The sequence below is a fragment of the Orbicella franksi genome, chromosome 7 (assembly GCF_964199315.1).
Source record: "Orbicella franksi chromosome 7, jaOrbFran1.1, whole genome shotgun sequence".
In the NCBI taxonomy this organism is placed as follows: domain Eukaryota; kingdom Metazoa; phylum Cnidaria; class Anthozoa; order Scleractinia; family Merulinidae; genus Orbicella; species Orbicella franksi.
In genome coordinates, this window is record NC_138151.1 from 29,813,001 (window position 1) to 29,833,851 (window position 20,851).

The 20,851-nt window shown below is 39.9% G+C and overlaps 1 protein-coding gene across 2 annotated transcripts; it reads left to right on the forward strand.

Moving 5' to 3' along the window:
- The first annotated feature begins 474 nt into the window (after positions 1-474).
- Positions 475-18,707, forward strand: LOC145491788 (uncharacterized). Of its 2 annotated transcripts, XR_014049885.1 has the most exons (7): positions 475-1,305; positions 4,893-4,937; positions 6,993-7,061; positions 9,359-9,400; positions 10,208-10,276; positions 12,157-15,674; positions 16,620-18,707. XR_014049885.1 is itself a non-coding variant. In XM_081471049.1 (6 exons), the coding sequence occupies exons 1-6, from the start codon at positions 1,215-1,217 to the stop codon at positions 15,165-15,167; spliced, it is 3,327 nt and encodes a 1,108-aa protein (XP_081327175.1). In that variant the 5' UTR covers positions 475-1,214; the 3' UTR covers positions 15,168-18,707. The 2 variants fall into 2 exon arrangements, 1 of the variants encoding a protein (XP_081327175.1); XM_081471049.1 differs by having other exon boundaries at positions 12,157-18,707.
- The last annotated feature ends 2,144 nt before the right edge of the window (positions 18,708-20,851 follow it).

The following is a 20,851-nucleotide window of genomic DNA, read 5'->3' on the forward strand; positions in this document are numbered from 1 at the left end:
AGTTACTTGATTACGAGTATGATTACAAACAAAATAATTAGGACGATACGAAGGCCTTTTACCAATTAATCGCCAAAACAAGTATTAATAAATAGAGAAAATAACGGTACATTGGTTTGAATTTTGACAGTTCACGAAAAAGACGGATCGAATATTTTTTTTTAAACGCTCTCAGTGAACGCGTTAACCGCAAAGAAAATATATCTTTCAAGTGCGACAGTTAACTGCACATCGCGCGTATAATGTCACGTACTGTCCAAAAACAATAAGGTGTCCAATGACAGACTGTCCAATAATAAACTGTGACAAAGAATTGAGCAAATTTGAATAGAGTATTTTTTAAGAACAGGACAAACTCCTCATTAAACCTATTCTTAGCACTCGCCAACTGAACGCTGTGATTCTCGTGAATAGTTTCAATAATCCTTCTGCTCTGGAAGTTACATACTACAAGTTAGTTTGTAAAACGAAGTATTCATTGCGTGCCAGCGAAACTGGTATCAATCGCTGCCGACTTAATTTGAAAGCTATTTGCAACCACTTTAAGATGAAACGGAATTTACCTCACTTGACCTATAAAGAAGCTAATTTTGAGCGCTCATATAACCTGTAATTTGAGTAAGAAGACAGGGTCATCACTTCATCTTGAAGTAATTTATGCATCAGGACGCATTAGGTATAGAGCGCTGAAAACGAGTATCAACCGCCTCTATCTACAATATTGCATAAAACAGCCTGTGTCGAAATAATCGCGGCCGCGTGGTTGTAATCATCCCTGACTTTTTCAGTGACTCTTTTCTTCTCATCGTTTTCCTGATATGAAAATTCAAGAAGCTAACTTTCCAATGACACTTTCTGATCCCGCAACCATATACAGTAACTACATTGCGCACTTAACCGTTAATTTGCGGGCGCGGTATTGCTGTTCATAATTTATCAAACCCGGAAGAAACGTACAACACCGTTGCTGTAAACTTGATATCGGATGCTTGTGATTGGCTGAAATAGTAATTACGCACTTTCATTGGTTGCTCTGATATGAACCGCGCTTTTCGCTGGCATAAAAATATAAATCCTGGAATAAAATTTATTCCAATACTCTCCATCGCCTTTCATTGAGTCGACATCGAGAGAACTTTGAAAGCGTTGTATACCCACCATACCTGGAAACGCAAGAAAAAAACCTTGAAATTTCAAGCTCACTCCAGTTCAAGATGCTGAGAAGTCTATTCATTTTGATTTTATTGCTGGCCATGGCTTCCGCTCTTCAGCCACAAGAGCTTAGCATAAAGGACATCGTGAAAGGTAGGTCATAAAAATATAGAAAAGAAGAGGCAAAGAATTTTATATACTACTGCGGCGTAGAAAATTTGTCGATCACACAGCTATCATGAAATTATTATCTTATGTACCGTCAGTCAGCCGAAGTTTCCGTGGATTATTTTACGCTTGTCTGCTAAGGCGCAAGGAGCCTACCAAATTGAAATCTGTTTGAAATGACCCTTTGTATAATATTACTTTTAGGTACGGACGATCTTTTAAATGCTCGCACTGAGAACATTTTACGTTTGTAGGCTACCAACAGAATGTTTCTTGCCTGCTCTTTGGGTCCCTCTAAACATCACGCAAATTAAGCGGGTGAATTTGAATTATACTGTCGCTCCTACTCCACTTAAAGCTTTTATTCCCATGCGCTCGGTGAAATGAATGACGGAAGAACGCAAAACACAGTGTCTTTTATTTTCGTGCCAAGAATCAGAGAGTCTATCCGTGCCGACCACCAAACGGACCCAAACGACGCCCGCCAGTTTTCAAACGTTCATGCTCTTAGAAATGTTATCAACTCGACGGTTGTTCAAAAATCCGCCAAATTTACAACGGGCAATCGGGGGGGAGGTTTATGTTTGTCTTGCGTTATCTTAATGTCGCTAGCTGGTCCTAAACATTTCCGGGAACAAGAAGTCATCAGAATAACGCAAGTCAAACACCAGGTAAGCCTCGTTCATTTAAATTATTTTCTACGTGTACATTTAGAACAATTTTCGAAGCATTCTCGTAAACCGGGTATATAAATGGCTATCTGCCAAAAAACGGAATTTAACAAAAACTGAGTTCATGTTAGTTGCGTCGAGACAGAAGTTGTCAACATTTCTTGAAATTCCTTCTTTCAGTATTGCCGCTTTCATGTGACGTCATCATTTTCCAAAATAAGAAATTACCAATCCCTCTGAAGTTTTAGTTTCATCAGATGTAAGACCCTTAAATAACTTGATGTTTTTCTACGTTTAAGCTCGACAGGGTTCTTCATTATGTAATAGAGCATGTCTGAATGTCCAAGTCTATGCTTTGTGTGACATAAAAGTGGCGGCCCGAGAAGGCTCTCGAGTAGGTCAAAAGATGAGTTATTGCTCAAGTTTTTGCTAACTAAACAGTTGGTGCTCTATAAAAAGTGTTAATTTCAATGTTTCGGAGCTCTAGAGTAATAACTTTTCGTTTCAATGGCAAAACTCGATGACAGATGTTTCTGTCACTTTACGGCTGCCATGTTTGTGTCCCTCCCAGGGGCACAAACATGGCGACTCCATACAAAGCGCTATAACTTTGAGTGAAACACTCCTCCAAATAACGGGAGAATGGATAAACCGTACAGACCTAAATCTTGGCGAGGTTGTTTATATATCAATCATCTTTCATATCCCAGCTTCTTGACTTAATTCATTGAATGGTTATGATTTTTATTTCTGATGGCGTGACACTGCAAACCAGCCATAAATGACCATCCAGTGAAGCAGGTGTCATCTACGAAATCTCTTGCTGTGCACATCGACCAAAATATGAGCCAGGAATATCATATACAGGAACATTTGCAAAAGAATTGCTTCTGCATTGGGCGCAATCAAGTAGACTACGAGTAGTCTAGTCCCTCTTTCACTTAGTCCGTCGTGCGTGACACGAAAGAAAACTGCGACAAAGAAATGGCCGCGCGAAATCCTGGGGGCCAGGAGCGAATACGACATCTTTTACCTTTAATATATTAAGTGTCATTGTCAGAGAAAACCGGGCAACACCAAAAGATCGAGGTCGGCCGTTTACCTTCATCTTTTCACAGTATAAAAGCTAACCGAAAAGATTAACAACCATGACATTTGCCGAGGTAGGCGTTCGTTTTTCTTCGAGGTATCACCACATCATGATTTTGGCCCCTCAAGCGGTCTAAAATGGCTGAAATTTCGGTCGACATTAGGTGAGCCTAGAAGATACTTCGTACAAGTTCCAGAAAATCTTATTTTCTTGCGATAATATTTGTCCCTTTATTAGTTGACTGAGATATATTTGAGGTCTTTCGCTTTAATTCTACGGTTTTCACGAGGTGCCAAATATCACCGCCGAATCGTTAATGAGCTTGACTCAAATTTTAGCCATTTTCAGTGAGTCGTTTTTCAAAAGTACCGCAGTTTATTTCTACAGAAAAACATTTTTTTGATAGTCTTTTGTACTGTCATCAATATCCAGTTGAGTTAAAATTGGTATCTTCAGGCAAATCGGAGTAATTGGTCTCGCAAAGTCCAAAAAAGTCATTATTCAGAAATATTTCTCGCCAATTTTTTAACGAAGAATATCACCTTATTCCGACTTTCTGCGATTGATATCCATAATTTACTGAACGATCTGCAAAAAATAGCTAGCTGGACTGCAGAAGAGAATATTTAAGCTGTGACATCGTTATTAACTATGTAAACATTTCAAACTCGCCAAATTCTTACATTATCTAGGCTAAATTTTCCCGCAAAATTTCTACTTTTAAAGTCACACTGCGCGCATGGAAAAAGTGGATCCTCAGTTCACCGGTATTTTTTGCTGTTGTGTAGGACAAACTGCAAGTTAAAAGCGAGCGAACGTTTACCCTAAATTGAATCAGCTGCTGTTATGATGTACAATTCTTTACATGGGATGACCCCTGAGGATCTGAGTTCTAAATCTGTGTTTCGAAACGACATAACATCATATCGATTAAGGAATACTGAAAATAAATTGGCTCTTCCGCTGCTTCGTACCAATTATTTGAAGAAGAGTTTTTCTTACAGCGGAGCCAGGTTGTGGAACAGCCTATCCAGTGACCTTCATGCAGCATCATCTTTACATGATTTTAAACTTGACATACATCACCTCAGTTGAATGAGTTTTAACACGGCATCCTTGTAAAGCAGCTTTTAGTATGTAGTTTAGGTTAGTTAGTTTAGTTAGGGATAATTGGGGATTAATCTTTTATCATTTTATTATCTTTGCTGAAGGATTTACCATGTAAAAATAAAGTTACCATTACCATTACATTGTGATGTGAAGATATATGAAATAATTCGTATTTGAACGGCGGTTGCAGATGAAAGTGAAGAATGATCATCGCAGTAAATTTTCCAATCTAAGCAATTGGAAAGAAGAAGCCTGAAAAAATCAGGGCTTCAACGGGATTCGAACCCGTGACCTCCGCGATACCGGTGCGATGCTACCGATGCTACCAACTGAGCTATGAAGCCACACATTGGGAGCGACGTCAATTAATTAAGTTCATATCTTCCCGTGAGGAGTGAAATGATCTGAAGTATATATGAAATAATTCGTATTTGAACTGCGGTTGTAGATGAAAGTGAAGAATGATCATCGTAGTAATTACTGCGATGACCATTCTTCACTTTCACCATTACATTGTCTTATTAAACATAACGCAATGAAACCATAACGCAGTCGCACGTAGGGTCTGGCACGAGTTCTGGCCGTCTGCGAATAAACTTATGGGCTTGAGAAACACCGTTACCTTCCCCTCTCCCTCCTCCATGAGAAACTTTCTGGCCAACTTTTACTTATTTAGGAATTCTTTTTTGTTTTGTTTTCAGAACTGAGGGACTTAAATTCAAATGTCAAGAATGCTAATTCTCCAGGTGAGCCTTGTCCGGGGGGGAGGTACTTTGTAAATCACTGAGTAGGGGTGTGTCGCAAGTACACTGAAACCCTTACCCTATACTAGACATGATCAGCTTGATTTTGCAACTCTATTCTAGCCTAGACACCAAAACCCCTACCCTAAACCACACTAGCTGTGCCATGCAGAAACTTTACCACGTAGTCCAACATACGCTAACTTAACCAATATCTTGCAAAGTTACTTTTGAAGTTTCAATTTTCAATTTGGCCACTTTTCCGGTAAATTATACCTCATTCTAGACCAAAATTGTCCGATTTCCATACCCTACCCCAGTCTCCTACGCAGACACTCTTCGGGCTTGTTACGCAATTGAAGATTGCGTGACGAACCCGAAGAGCGTTCGCATAGAAGGCTATACCCTACCTCAGACTTAACTGCCTGAAAAGCCCGCCCTTCACAGCGGCACAGACCCACATCGCTTACATATAGAAGAACAACCCCCCGGGAACCTTGCAGACTAATGCAAGACAAATAACTGTAAAAATTTTGCAAGGCCATTATAATATAGCTGGTTTTCACATGACGTCACTAAAATTCGAACCACAAAACTATTGATCTTGCTGAGATTTCACTTTAATCATGTATAAGAGTAGCTGAAAACTAATATTCATACAAATTTTCGCTCCGAATAGGTTATTGGTTTTGTGATACACTACGCTTGAATTTCTAAGCTTTTGCGTGACGCGGCATTTACATGACGGCCTAGAGAGCTGTCATGATGGTTAAAAAAGTGACTTATTTCGGGGAACTTGGCTATCTGAACAGTTCATGTCTTAGAAAAAAGTATTATGTTAGTGTTTTAGAGTTCCTCGAGGGATAAATTCGCGCTTTGTAGCAAAACTCAGTGACAGATGTTTCTGTTGGTTTCCGGCCGCCATGTTGGTGCCCATACGGATGGGCACCAACATGGCGTCTCCATACAAATCTCTATAAAATTTGGGTAAAAAATTTCTCCACGTATCTCGCATAAGAAAGATTGCTGTGACCAGAATCTTGGCGAGAGTCTTTGTATATTTACCTTCTTTCATTTCCCAGATTCTGGACTTTATCTATTGACCGGTTTTGATTTTTATTTTGATCTATTTTGAATTGCGTGACACTGAAAACCAGCAATAAAAGAAGCAGCAGATCCTGTAGTGAAAAACCTACTCAGCTAAAATTGACGATAGCAAGGTTAGATTTACAGTTAGAATAATAAATATTTCCTGTTGCTTCTAACATTTCGTCGGGGAATACAATACATAACTGTAGGAAAGACCGTTACAGTTCATGATCAAACCAACAAGAAACAAGAGAACTGGAGAACCCGAAAGTTACATTAAAAAACGAATACTAGGTAGCAATAAGAAAGTATACAAGGTAATTAAAATAATGTCGTAATTAAATAACTGATTAAAGGCTAGTAAGAATCATTCTTTCCAGCCTTCTAACATTTTTTTAATGCATTTTGTCTTCCTCCCAATTTGATTGTGCTTGTATTCCGGGCATCACGTAATTTATCTTGAGCAAGAAGTTTACTACCCCTCCCCCCACCCCACAAATTCGAAGGAGGCCTTACGCCCATAAAAATAGATAAAGAAAAAGGACAAAAATACATATACTGACAAACACAAAAAGTTTAAGCCAACCCGCGCCGTTCTCGCCCAAGGCTGTCACTTTTTTCTAAGGTGAGCTATTGGTTTTATATGGCGCACGCGTAGAGCTGGGCCACAGAGTCTAGTTTTGGCCTTCCCTCTGTCACGCACCGCTGGGGAAAGAGGGTTCCTCTTTCGAGAGTGTAGTCTTGCGTGACAGAGAGAGTGTACCAAGGGGACTAGAAGCGGGATAAAGTAACTTATGTATGTTAGTTTTAGTACACGTTCATACCTCTTTATACTTGGGCCGGCTGCAATTGGCCAAGCTGTAACAATTGTGGTGTCCCTGCTGTTTGTAATCATTTATTTCATTTCATTTTTTCTTGTGTAGCAAAGTGAGTATTAAATAAATTTCATGACGTTTTGTTTCCCCTTAGACCTACCCACAGAAGTTTTGGAGAACTCAAGGGAATTTCCCGAAAAGAATTTTCAACTCCTTGACAAAAGTGAGTTGTAAGATTATTTAACAATACATTTCATAGATAATGAATACTGACACTCTTCAGAGATACTAGACAGGTCATAACAATCGTCTTCAGTAGCATTTTGAAGTAGGTGCTAGAGGTCATTATTTAGACAACTGCTTTGCTTCTCATCAGGAGCCATAATCGGGGACGGAGACCGTAAGCGCGCGCCATTTCTAGTATTGGGGTTGTCCCCATGATATGGGACAATAATTCTATTTTTAGAACAAATTGCGCCATCGCCTACGGCACACGCGCGTACATGCTGCGAGGATTTTTGCGGATGTCGCGCGGGGGAAAAGGCGTCCGAAATTCCCGAAATTTTTCATGTTTTTGGCCCACAACTCAACGCGTTTACGTCTGTTGGAATTTTGCTTAAGTATTTTCGTCGTAAGCTGCTCCAGTTTGAGTGAAGTAAGACAGTGTCGAATTTAGGCATGTTCCGCTGTAAGCTTACATATATCGCTGACCAAGTTGTGTTCCGACGGATGCTTCTTTTACATGAGCTGTACATTACTCCACTTTAAATTTCACATATGTTGAAGATTAACAGCTTTTCCATTACACAGCAAAAAACTAGTTGGATATATTTAGATATGGCAGAGCTTCAGGACGTCATAGTTTCCTAGCTCCTCTTGCCACACGCTTGCGAGGAATTTGTCAGTCTATCGCGACCGAAAAGTAAAACAAAATAATTGCTAGTTTGAGTTTCGCTTGAATTGTAAGCAACGCTTGATGTTTCATCAAGGCCCAATAACTTTACGTCCGTAGATACTGCTCAGTTTTATTCGTGTAAAAATCCAGTAAATTCTCTGTTGTCGATGAATGAGAGCGCCCGCCGATGCGTGTTTTGTACAGTCAGTAAACATGACAAATTGTACTTCCACTGCACTTTCGTGTGAAAGCGTACATCGAACTCAAACAATAACTCTATAGTTTTTAAATATGTTTAAGATTGATAAATGTTTGAGAACATATTAAAAGCTAAACTGAAAATATGTGAACAAAGCAGAAATAATCAGCAAAGTTACGATGACGCTTTCTTTAATCAACTTGGAATAACGATTTCGATTTTGTTGATCGAGTTATCAAAACTCCTTGTCTATTTTCATTTTCGCAGTGTAAAACTTCACTATGCTTATGTTGAAGAAACACACATGATATTAGTAGCCTTTTTTGCGTTCGTGAAATTTGTTACAGCAGCTCAGCACAAAAGATAACGAAAGAAATCTTTGTCAAGATTTGTTGACAATTGAAAACACCGACTCGGACTTGAAAGTGCACGAACTGCACTATGCAAATGAGCTAATTGTACGCGTCAGACTTTCCTTTCAAAAACTTTTGCAAACCCATCAAACAAGCAGAAACAATAAGAAACCGTCAAAACAGGTTTTGGTTATGATGAACCATTGTCTGAGAAACTCACAAATTAACTCGATACCAGAGTAAAGAGTTTTCTTGCTATATTCTTAAGTCAGAACAAACGCAAAAACAAACGCGTAAGCTTACAACCAGCGTGAGCAGATCTTATTATTCATTCCCAGCGCGAGATTGAAGTCTTGTTTTCGACCCTGAAAAACCCACCTTTTCCGTTAGCTCAGAGCATAAAACTACATATAAGCGCCCTGGTTCGTATTCCCTGCCTTATTCCCTGCCATCCCTGTGAAAAATACGCAAGAGAATCTCTCAACTCTCACCATTTGATCACGCAACGTGACAACATCCACGCGAGAGCCCCCGACATGTGCGTGAATCCGCGCGGATATATGACGTCAGGATGGCGCAATTTGTTCTAAAAATAGAAAAATTGTCCCATATCATAGGTACGCGCGAATCCCGAGACTTACGGTCTCCGTCCCCGATTATGGCTCCTGTTCTCATCCGTTAATTAACCCCAAAAATGTCTCGCGACAATTAGGAATGGCTGGTCACAAGATCAAAATTCCAGAGGTATTCGAAAAGAATTTTCAATGACTTTTTATCGAAACTTACCTCAATGTGAATTCTGGGAGATAGTTTCTATTCCCTTTCTCAAAGACTCACTCCTTTAAAATACCAAGGGAACCAGACCTTGAGGACGTTCGTGCTACATGCGCAAGCTATTTATGTCGCAGTGTCATGCCACGTCAAGCATCAGACATACGCGATAGGCCTGAAAATTTGTTACTTCGAGATATGAAACAAAAACCGCGGTTTTCAACCCCCTTCCCACTCTCCATCGGATCCTCATTTTTTGTCATTTACCAACTTTCCAACAAATAATGTTTGTCCTTTTCCAGCACTGAAACAATCAACTACAGATGAAATGAATGGTGTTCCGGGTAAGCGATATTTTATAAGCTATAAATTAAATATGTTTTTGTATCCGTTTTATCTCTTTATTATTTTTTTTTTCGCCATCTAATGACGGCTTTTTTAACGTGAGTGTTGACTTAGGTCTTGTTCTACTAGTTACAAGCATTTCAACTCAAACCCACTTTGGTTGGTTTAGTGGACCTTTCCCAGTGCAACACTACTCAAACCGTGTTCAGATAAAATGGTTGCAGTATTTTAAACCGGGTTGGAAGCTGGTTGAAAGGGTTGATCAACCAAGCCGACTGAAATCGGATTTTAATTTACCCAACCAAAAATGGTTGGTTCCAAACGAACGCGCTTTTGGATTGACACTAAGTAGTGGGCTCTTTTAACTTCAATTTTGTGGACTTCTCTTTCTCTTTGCCTTCTAATTAATTTTATTGTAAATCTAGGAATTGTAATCTAAACATTTTAATCGTAATTTTAAATTTTTAGCAAAGTTAAATTTAAATACACGACCCCACAAACTTTTAGCTTTAATTATTATCGTGTTTAAATAAAGTTTATCTATCTATCTATCTATCTATCTATCTATCTATCTATCTATCTATCTATCTAGTACTCCGGCCCATTCCTCACCGACCCAAAAGAGGAAGTGCAGTAGGGGGAGACATGCGTTTGATATAAGCCCATTCTATTGATTGGTTGATTGGTTGATTGGTTGATTGATTGATTGATTTAATCTTTGATATGTTTATTTTTCTGTGTTTGCTACCACACTGTCGATTCCCTAGAATAAACTCACTTTTCCCAATTCCACTTTTTTTCCTCAGACACGCTGAAAGAAGTTTTTGACAAACCAAGCGACTTAAATGAAGGTCATTCAAAGGCTCTTAAGAAAGGTAAGGCCGTCTCAGTCATACTTTCGGGATTTCTCAGTTCACTTTCTTCCATTTGCCCGGTCGCTTACTTTTGGCAACCTTCAACCCTGAGATATAACGCTTCTATACTTATTTTTTGCAAATTTAGAGAGCACAATCCGGGTATAGCATGTATATTTCCGATTCATAAGATAGCACAGCGATGGACTATGAGCTACAGTTTGCTTATTGAAGTATTCCCTAATATGAAGTTGTTATAGGGACATATCATGAGCTGCGCATTTGTGAACTACTCTTCATATAGCCTTAAATATTTGTTTTTAGAGAGGATTTGTAACGTAATGTGTGTTTTTGTAGCTGTTAAGGAAAAGCAGATTTGTCAAAAATTAAGTTATTTTTGAGGTCTGTTTCAGTTTAACTCAGAGGAACTCGTGCCGTGTCTCCGGGTCGCAGCGTGACAAGACAAGTTCATAAATTCACCAGTGCTAACCGACTCATGTAAATAACGTTTTTTTTCTCCACGACATCTCCACAGATTTCTAAGTTAAATACGCCATTTGAAAAAGTAGGTGAATGTAGATTTCCGCATTACGTAATGATTTACAGACGATGGTACGTCAAACAGCCAAAAAAAAATGACGCATTTACACCTGCCAACTTTTTTTCAGTAAAATGCACGAGAGTTTTCGTCTCTTCCGAAGATTTACCGACGGCTTCCGAAGATTGCCGAAGATTTCCGACGACTTCTGAAGATTGCCGAAGATTTCCTATTATCGATTAACCATGACAAAGTAAACCGGAAACGTGTCACGTCACACAATCTGAACACGAGTTGGCGTCGCGAACTCAATACGCGTAACGGAGTAAGCTTGAAGACGCTTTTTTGCTGTACTCACCAACTGTTTTTCGCCGAAAAAAAATTGAATTTTTATTGAATTGGTTTTTAAGCAATTACACTCGCTATTGTCAGTTAGGCGTGAGAAATTGGTCTGAATGCGTGAGATCACAATTTTAGATCCGCAGGCGTGAGACTCATGCATAATGCGTGAGAGTTGGCAGGTATACGTATTTCATTCTACCTTCCGTTGAATTGCAACACGATCCATTTCAGTCTTTCAACCGATCATAGTGCTATCCAATTCTTGTAAATATTTTTTCTCCATTACATCTCCAAAGATTTGGAAGTTAATTAAGCCATTTGAAAGCCAAGTGAATGTAGATTCCGCAGTACGTTAGGATTTAGAGGCCATGATACGATACATAGCCAAAAAATCATGCCGTTTTAAACCAAAATTATCATCAAATTGCAACACGATTCGTGTATCTTTCAAATATCATGTTATAACCACTTGTTTTCTGCAGCATATCTGCACAGAATTCCACGTTCAACGCGTCAGTAAAAAGCTAAGTAAATGCAGATTCTTAAGAAAATTCTGATTTGGTGGTCAAGATGCACTACGTAGCTCAACTGCCCATTCACTGCGTAGTCTCCCGACATGTCGATGCCATTTTGAATTTCGCACATGAGATTGAAATCGTCGTCGGACGTTACTCTGGATCGAAAGCTCGCACATGCGCAACTCATGATACTAAGAGGGTGGGAGGTTTGAAAGCATTTCACATTTCCCTGATTTTTCTGGCCAAAAGGCTGACTGTTTAATTCCAGATGCACCTTTGATACGAAACAAAGAATTTGAGGATTTCCTGAAGATGTTTACGTTGTTGCGACCCACTTTGGCAAACATCATTTGAAAAATCTGATACATTTCCAAGATTTAAGTCATTATAAAGTTACACTTCGGTCGAAATACCATTTTTGGCATCTAATTTCAACATAAACACTTATGTCTTAAGTGTTTGACTCCCCAATAAAATGTGTTTTGCATATTCTCTCAATATAGAATACATCGCTTATGTAAAGGTTGTAGCAATGACGGGAAATGTTTATGGTGGAGGTCAAGAGCGTCGCTGGGGAGCAAATCCAGAACTGGAGATTGTTCTGAACAACGGCATGAGATATCGAGCAGAGATGAAAGGCGACAAGTATCGAGGTAAACGATACAAAATAGAATTGTACGTCCACAGTGACTTTACACCTCAACTCATCTGCACTCATCAAGACATTAAGGACGTTTATCTCAAGGCTCGAGGCAATGACGGATGGTACGTAGAATCGATCGACACCTACACCGCGGGAACAAATAAAAAGTACATCAAACTAACCACTGATCCAGGCTTCAGTATGTGGGTGGACGACAATGAGGAATATCTTTACCCATACAATGCCAAAAAGCACCTCCTCACCAATGCTGTCGCAGAATCCTGTATCACGTACATACGTGTGGATGCAATGACGGGAGACACGGTAGGAGCTGGTTTCTCACAAAAGTACGGAAAGAAGCACTCGATAGTACTGATTCTATCAAATAACGAGAAACTTCAGGCGGAACTTGAAGGCCCTATGATACGAGACACACCTTACATGCGAGAGGTACACTTTGCAAGCCGGTTTCAAGCTACACAGTGCGTGTCGTTATCTGACATTAAGGAAATTCACCTACAAACTCAAAATGGAGGAGATGACGGCTGGTACATAGCATCCATTCGCACTTCTGCCAAGAGTGGTGACAGGGAGTACGAAGATCTGACAAATGATCCACACCTCAACAAGTGGCTTGATGCTAATGAAGAGTACAAGTATCCTTATGATGCAAAAGACATCAAGCTGACATGGGTAGATCAAGAAACCCTCAATTGTGAATACGGTAAACCAGCTTGTGAATGCAGGGCAGATGTAGATCTTTGTACATTTAACCTTGAAATTGACGAAATTCGAACCTTCACCAGCTATCAAAAATTATCGGTGGATGGACCTACAGGAATTGCTATGCGAGGATCCCAGGGAGTAATCTATTATTTCGATGAAGGTGGGACACCTACGCCACTACAAACAGATAGAACGTGCTCAACGCAGGACAGCACCAAATGCACTTATCCTCAGTTTGTAGATGGTAAAACGTACCGTTTAGCGATAGCTGTCAATGGACAGATTCCTGGACCTACCTTGATAGTTCACGAAGGGCAAACTGTTATAGTTCACGTTCACAACAATCTTACCATTGAGGGTATTTCAATTCACTGGCACGGGATGCACCAGAGGGGAACGCCTTGGATGGATGGTGTAGGACAAGTGACTCAATGTCAGATAGAGCCTCAAACGAGCTTTTCATACATGTACACTGCTAGTCCTTCTGGGACGTTTTGGTACCATTCTCACAGTGGCGCGCAACGAACAGATGGCTTCTATGGTGCGCTTATAGTCAAAGAAAGACGTAAAAGGATGCACCAAATCCAAACTGAACTCCAAAAGCATGGTGTCCATGTTGCATTTGAAGACCTTCCAGACAAGCACACCTTAACGCTTCTAGACTGGCAACATGAGGCATCCTTGGACCTGTTCACAAAGATCCACGCCAGCTTAGGCTTTTATCCAGACAAACCAATGGGCGAGGTGCCTACTCCAGATGATGAAAGGTATGAATCCACCCGTAGTTATGAAGAAGGAGAAGTTGGACCTGTCCCGTATTTTTCTGGAATTATAAATGGGAAAGGTAGGCATGTTGATGTTCCATACATCAAGACAAGACTGAGCATATTTACTGTTGAGGCTGAAAAGACGTATCGCTTTCGCCTAGTTGGAGCCCAAGGACTATATGCTTACAAATTCTCCATTGATGGCCATAAACTAACTGTGGTGGGTACTGACGGCTATTGGCTTGAGCCTGTAAAAGACGTCGATTACATCATAATCCATACAGGAGAGAGGTATGACTTTCTCCTTAGTGCAACCAGTACAAATGGGCCGAATGACTACTGGATGCGTGCAGAGACTCTAGAAATTGATATAAGTGGCGCCGGGCCACCCTACCAGTCACTGGGACATGTGGCAGAGGCTATTTTGCACTACAAACAGCCGGGGGACTCTGATGATCCGAATGTTAATGTACCATCAACACAATACCAAACAATCAAAGACAACTCTCCTCCCATACAGTGCACACAGAATGCCCCATGCAAAGCAGTGAACTGCCCATTTAAGAACTTTCATCCATTATATTACATCACCTGTATTAATGTTCAAAGCCTACGTTTACTTGAGCCAACTCCACCTGATGAGCTTCCAAATGCAAACCCTAGAGAATATTGCAAAGATTGCAGACATTTCATCAACTTTAATTTTGAGGGCAACTCTCAAACAAGTTCAGTAAATGGGCGCAATTTCATTCTCCCGTCCTTTCCTCCTCAAATCGAACCTGAAGAGTTTGAAAAAAAGGACATAAAATGTGATCTTAAGGCCGACTGCAATCCATCGACACTAGAGTGCTCATGTGTCCATGTCATAGACATTCCACAAGGGGAAACTATTCAACTGGTGCTTTCGGCAATTGGTGCTTACCACAACGCCCATCCAATTCATCTTCATGGCCACACATTTCATGTTGTTCATGTTGGATATCCAAAATATAACCAGACAAGTGGTTTTGTTGGAAAACATAACAGTGACATACACTGCGATGATATTGACTGTACTAAAGAGGGCTGCGACAAAAGGAGATGTACCAGACCAAGTTGGAACGTACCAATGCACTTTTACATCGATAGCCATACGGTTAGAAAGGACACAGTTATGGTTCCTGCTGGAGGGTACGTGGTTATCAATTTCCTATCTGATAATCCTGGCTTCTGGTTTCTTCACTGCCACATAGAGGTGCACCAACTCGAGGGGATGGCAATGATTGTCAATGAGACTGATGGCAGACCGATGCCACCACCCAAAGGGATGAACAAGTGTGGAGACTTCGAGATCAGTGTCGAAACGTTTCGCTCGTACAGCTCCAGTGTGATCCATTAACTAAAAAACTGAAGGTGTTAGCATTGTTTGCAGCTACTGGACTGAAACAAAAGATAACTGGAAATAAAGGTAATTTAAAGCACTCCATAAGAGAGTGTGTGGTAACAGCCCTACTTCCATTCAAAAATTAAATTAGGGGCTCGTGTTTTCTATGAGGTGATAGTGCTTGACTGGAGGGCCTTCATCTTGAGCGAATAATCTAATTGTTTTAGTAGAATTCTAACTGAAATATCCTTTACTAGTAAAAACCGATTTCGAATTATTTGTTAACATAGTATTGAAGTTCTAGCTTTAGAAAAATCGCACGAATTGAGTTATCATTTGAAATTTGCAGCTGTGTACGTACGCATCAGTTTGTTTCAACAATTTCGAGATTTTAACGTCAATTGCAAGAAACCGTGTAGTCTTCTAAGAAATTGAAGAATCCAGTTGTTTGTAAATTTTCCTTCGAAACGTCGTGAAAACGAGAAAACGAGAAAACGTCGCTACTCATAGAAAACCGCTAGTGTACGCTAATTAACCGCGCGGCCATGGGCCGAGCGCGGTTCTAGGTTTACCCGTGGTTTATTATTTTTTTTTGTATTTTTTTTGTCGGTGACCAGACGCAGACCTCCGCTCGGCCAAACTTTGAGTCACGCAACGTGTGATGTTTTTCCGCCAGAAGCTGTTAAAACATAAACACACGAACAATTTTACGGATATTGTTTTCTTTTTTGTGGGTAAAATATACTTTCTTTTCGCTTTATCAAAGCGTTGGATTTAAAGGGAATAATAAATACGCTGAAAAAAGGTATTACGTCAGCCATGGAATGCGCTGACGTTGCAGCTTTCACTTTCGCTACGTGACAAATAAGATCGTGTTTACTTTGCAAGTTTATTTCGGAAGAAGCGACGGTGATTAATTTATTTGTAATTTTGCGAGTATTTCTTGCGGTTTTACGCAAATGAAGTAAATCCTTTGACTGTTTCATCGCAGCGAGTTCATAGATCGGAAAGAAAATTAAATGTTTGGAAGCCAAGCAAAGAACGTGTCAGAACGTGCAAAGATTACGTCATTGATAGGGAAATAACCACCGTACTAAAGATAGCCGTAGATAACGCAATTCTTGAATTATGTGACTCGTGTGACTTCTTTGCTAACCCTTAACTCAAGGGAAAAAAACAATTAAATTTAATCGTGACTTTAAAGAAAGAAAGTGGTTTGTAATAGTGTTCGTATCTTCATGCCCATACATATCCCGAAGAAAGTTCCAGATTAAGACTATTACGTCATCGGAGATGTCACAACGGCTACGACTGATGGTGCGATAATAGAGTTTATGTTGATCAAGTGCTGTGATGTCTACAGTAATCAATGAATCATCAAAGATTGCTTTGGAATATGCACTGCGTTGCGACTGTAGTACTAAGAAAACAGTTAAATTTTAAAAGCGCGGTTATAAGATCTAACAGATCTTCTTGTTAACGATTAGATTATGCATGAGCTCTCGATTTCTATCACGCATAGAAATCGAGAGCGAATAATCTAATTGTTTTAGTGTAAATCTGGTTGTCGTTCACAGCTTTAGTCCAAATCCTCTTCAAAGACACTTCGAAAACACAATGAAGCGGTCCTCGCGTACTCTGCTGGGCTACGCACTATCTAATTAACAATTAGATTATGAGCTCGAGATTTCTATCACTTACAGAAATCGAGAGCGAATAATCTAATTGTTTCAGTATAAAACTGTTAGTCGTTCAAAACTATATCTAAATCCTCCTTACAGACACCTCGAAAACGCAAAGAAACGGCCGCCAGTTTGTTAACAAGCTACTGCTACGCTACTCTCAATCTACAACAGAATAGATAGTGAGTAGCGTAGCCAATCAGAGAACGCTATCCTGGATTGAACGCTAGTAGATTTATACTAAAACTCGATAGAAACACGGAAAATGTATTCTATTTCTTAGAGAAAATATTGATCGCAGCTACTGGCTTCTGGACTGTGTTTGCTTGCTGATTGTAACCATGGTAACTAAAAGTGTTCTCAGGGTGGGTGACGTACGTATGTAGTACGTTTGCAAGACACTTTCTCAGATATTTCAGAGAACTTGTAATGGTACGTGTAAGTAATGTCGAGCAAGGATCGATAAGGACGTGAACTCGATGACGGCGTGAAACATTGTCAGGTGTTTCGTACCATTTTTATCGTTTAAAGAAGTACGCAGTGCAGAGTAACTGAGATTGGAACTTTTAAATTTCCTTGTGGCAAGTTTTCAGAAAAGAGATTTTACTTAGTAACGTTATAGACAGACATTTATGTAAGTAGGGTGTCATCAATGCAATACCTGAAGGCAGAATGTCAGGGGGGTTTCATTCATGAGGGCATGAGGGTGAAGGGTGGGAGGGGATGGGGGGAAATTCCGTTGGTGTGTCCCACTTCAAAATATATCGAGCTCTTTAGCGACCCTAAGGCTTTCCTGATAGTGTGATAACCACTCTACCTAACTTTCCAAAACAACAACCCCGCCCCATGCCCTTTTAAACATCGTCCCCTTATAACCTGAAGCATGAAAGTGTTAAATCTGTGCATTGTTATTTCTCTGTTTAATGTGGAAAATATTGTATGTAATATGAAAACGCCAATCAGTTAGGGCCATAGGCTTGGTAATTAATAGGATTAATGGCATTGATGCGCAGGTTTTTCTGAGTTTTTAAATTTCTGAAAACCGCAATTACATCTGGTGCTTAGTATTTGGTATGCAGTATTTTAGAATAATTATTAGATTTTGACACGTTTTATTGATTTCTAGTTAGGGTGCTGTTGATTACAAGTACGCGTGTTAGTAACACTGATACTGGTAATCAAAACATTTAGAGCGGTTTACAGTTGAGTATCGTAAAACCAAAGTAATAACTCTGGACATTCACAAATTATTAAGCCGGTCCAATGAACCAATCAAACTCTATGAAAGACATACGTGTAGCTGGCGCAAAGTGCGGGAAAACGTGTGCAAGCGCATCGCCCTTGGTTTTGGTTTTACCTCTGATTGGATGAAAAAGTGGCCCGAGTTTTATGAACCAATCGCGCAGTGTTCTACAACAAAACCAAACAAACGCAAACTATCATGTAAAGCCACAATCCTGGACATACTAATAGCCGACGTTTACAGTAAGACATTTTGGATGTTCATTGTTTAGTAAGTAGTAATTTGGTAAGAATTCTTACTCCATTTCTTATCAGATTACTACTCAAATTTGGGTGAGCCTTTAACATCCATATTGGTATACCAATCATTGTTTTGGTTATTTTATTCTTAATACCAATAAAGACTGTTTAGGTCATTCTACATTTTTTGTATCGATGGTATAGAATAGTTTTAGGCAGAGCTCCTTAAAAGGCAGCCTTTGCTGAAATGTATCACCTACTGTTGAAGTAACGATGACTATTACTACATTTATACCCTAAGAACGATCAAAATACCAAGCAGTTAAAAGCAATAGACTCATAAACGTAATAGTACCGTAGAATTCCGAAAGTAACGCCCCCGTCCCGCCCCCCCCCCAAAAAAGAACCGCTCCCCGAAAGCAACGTTCACTTTTACCTTCCTATTGAACCCCGAAAGTAACGGTCCCCCGAAAGAAGCGGCCCACCAGATAGTAGTGGCCCTTTGAAGAAGTCACTAAAAGAGAAATTCTCTGTTCTCAAGGGCGGGTCATGCGGATGGAACAGCCTGAATGCAGGGCTGAACATTGACTGGAAGAGTTTTCGATCTGCGATTTTATTTGGAACTTGACTGAATTTTTCTCGAAACTATGATTTATCAGCTGTATTTGTCTAGCAGCAGAGTCAAATGATAAGGCGTGGGATAATCAGTTATATAGCAATAAAATGTGACCATTATGCTTTCGCCCCACAGTACCAACCAGATTAGGGCCTATTTTTGTTTATACAGTCTGCTTCGTTTGTGTTGGTAGCTCCAAACATACATAAACGGAACGTTTGATTTCTTGTTTTACGCGTCCGCTTTGTCTGAAACCACTGTTACCATCCGAAAGTAACGGCCACCCGAAAGTAGCGGCCCCTTTTGCCTGCCAAGTCCGAAAGTAACGTAGGCCGTTACGTTTGGAATTCTATGGTATTTGATATGAAGTATTTGATGACAATGGTTATCGCCTGCGGGATTTGTTATATTCATTTATTTCTATTTGATAATCTTCGATGTTATCTAAAAACATTTTATTAGAGCGCTCTTGACAAAAGGGCCATGTGTGACCAACTAGAAAAATAGACTACATCAATAAAGTGATTGATAGATAAACTGATCGTGACCTTGATCGTGTTCCATTTGTTTGGAGTGATGTATGGAGGAGAAGTTCACCCCACCCCGACAACTCCGCATTCCTTATTATAATTACACCAATTATAAGTAAACAGATAGACTACGAGTAGTCTCTCTTTCGACAAGTCCGTCATGCGTGACGCTAGAACAACAACAACAACAAAACAAATGCGAGAAAAATCCTGGGGCAAGGAGCGCGCGAAATTTCGCGCGCTCCTAGCTCGTCCCTGGGATTTCGCGCGGCTATTTTTTCGCGCGGTCTTCTTTCGCGTCACGCACGACGGACTAAGCGAGAGTGGCTACCCGTAGTCTAGTAAACCGAATATAAATTTAGGTTTATATGTTTACATGCAGTCTGGACATTTTGACAGCGTTAATGGTTGGACATAGTCAATTGACAAAACCACTTAAAAATGCTCATTTGATGTTTCCTATATTGCCGGCGCCTTTGCCTTGTGTTCCCAAGTGATTTCTTGCAAGTAGGTAAAAAGGGGTGATAACCGTTCTTGGGAGTAAAGGAAAACCGAACAAAAACTAAATGAAACTCCATGCGGGAAGGGAATGGAGAGAACCGACATGAAGGCCAAGTGACTCCAATGCTCATTTTCCTTTATCATTTATTCATTATCAAGAGAGAGAAGTCGCTTCTAAAAAGCATTGTCATTAAACATAGATGTTTCTCCCCCTGATGTTTCAATATCATTTCCTTTTTCTATTTTACATTTCTACAGGATTAAATGACTTTAAATTTTCGTTTTAAAATCAGTTTAAGACTGCCACAAGAAAGAAAGACGAGAATTACATCATTTTATTATATCTCTCAGTTACTACGCGTGCTGTTTTTGGCTGGAAAAACAATATAAAGCTGTTTTTTTTTTGCCAAAATGTCTCATGATTAATCACCAAGTGTTCTTAGCTTTTATAGCTAGTAAAAATTTAAAACTTTCTTTTACTTTAAATTGTGTGTTAAAATGACTTAACAACGATTTCAAACTGACTTGTTTTGCTTTCGACGTACTTCAGAAATTTTGAAGCCGTTCCACGTGAATCGAAATTGTTCCCGAACCCGTCAGACACACAGTGGAGATATAATAAATATCTTCGTAACCTCGTCCTCTCGGTCCGTACTGTAAGTTACAGATCCTCGTTTGCTGCCCATCGATTTATGGCCCGCTCGCTTCGCGCTTGGGCCATTAATCGAAGGGAAAAAAACTCGGTCCGTAACTCACAGTACGGACCTCTAACTCGGTTAGTAAGAGGCATTTATTTTATGGCTAGCACCGTGAGCGGGCAAGATAAATCAAATCCTGCGCTGTGATTGGCTACCCGAGCGGGCAAGATGGAGCTATCTTGCCCGCTCG

What these genes read in the sequence shown, in the direction of transcription:
- LOC145491788 (XM_081471049.1), top strand. Translation starts at nt 1,215, where the DNA reads ATGCTGAGAAGTCTATTCATTTTGATTTTATTGCTGGCCATGGCTTCC. An exon ending in CAAGAATGCTAATTCTCCAG is followed by an intron (nt 4,938 to 6,992) that starts GTGAGCCTTGTC and finishes GTTTCCCCTTAG; the next exon opens with ACCTACCCACAGAAGTTTTG. An exon ending in TTTTCAACTCCTTGACAAAA is followed by an intron (nt 7,062 to 9,358) that starts GTGAGTTGTAAG and finishes GTCCTTTTCCAG; the next exon opens with CACTGAAACAATCAACTACA.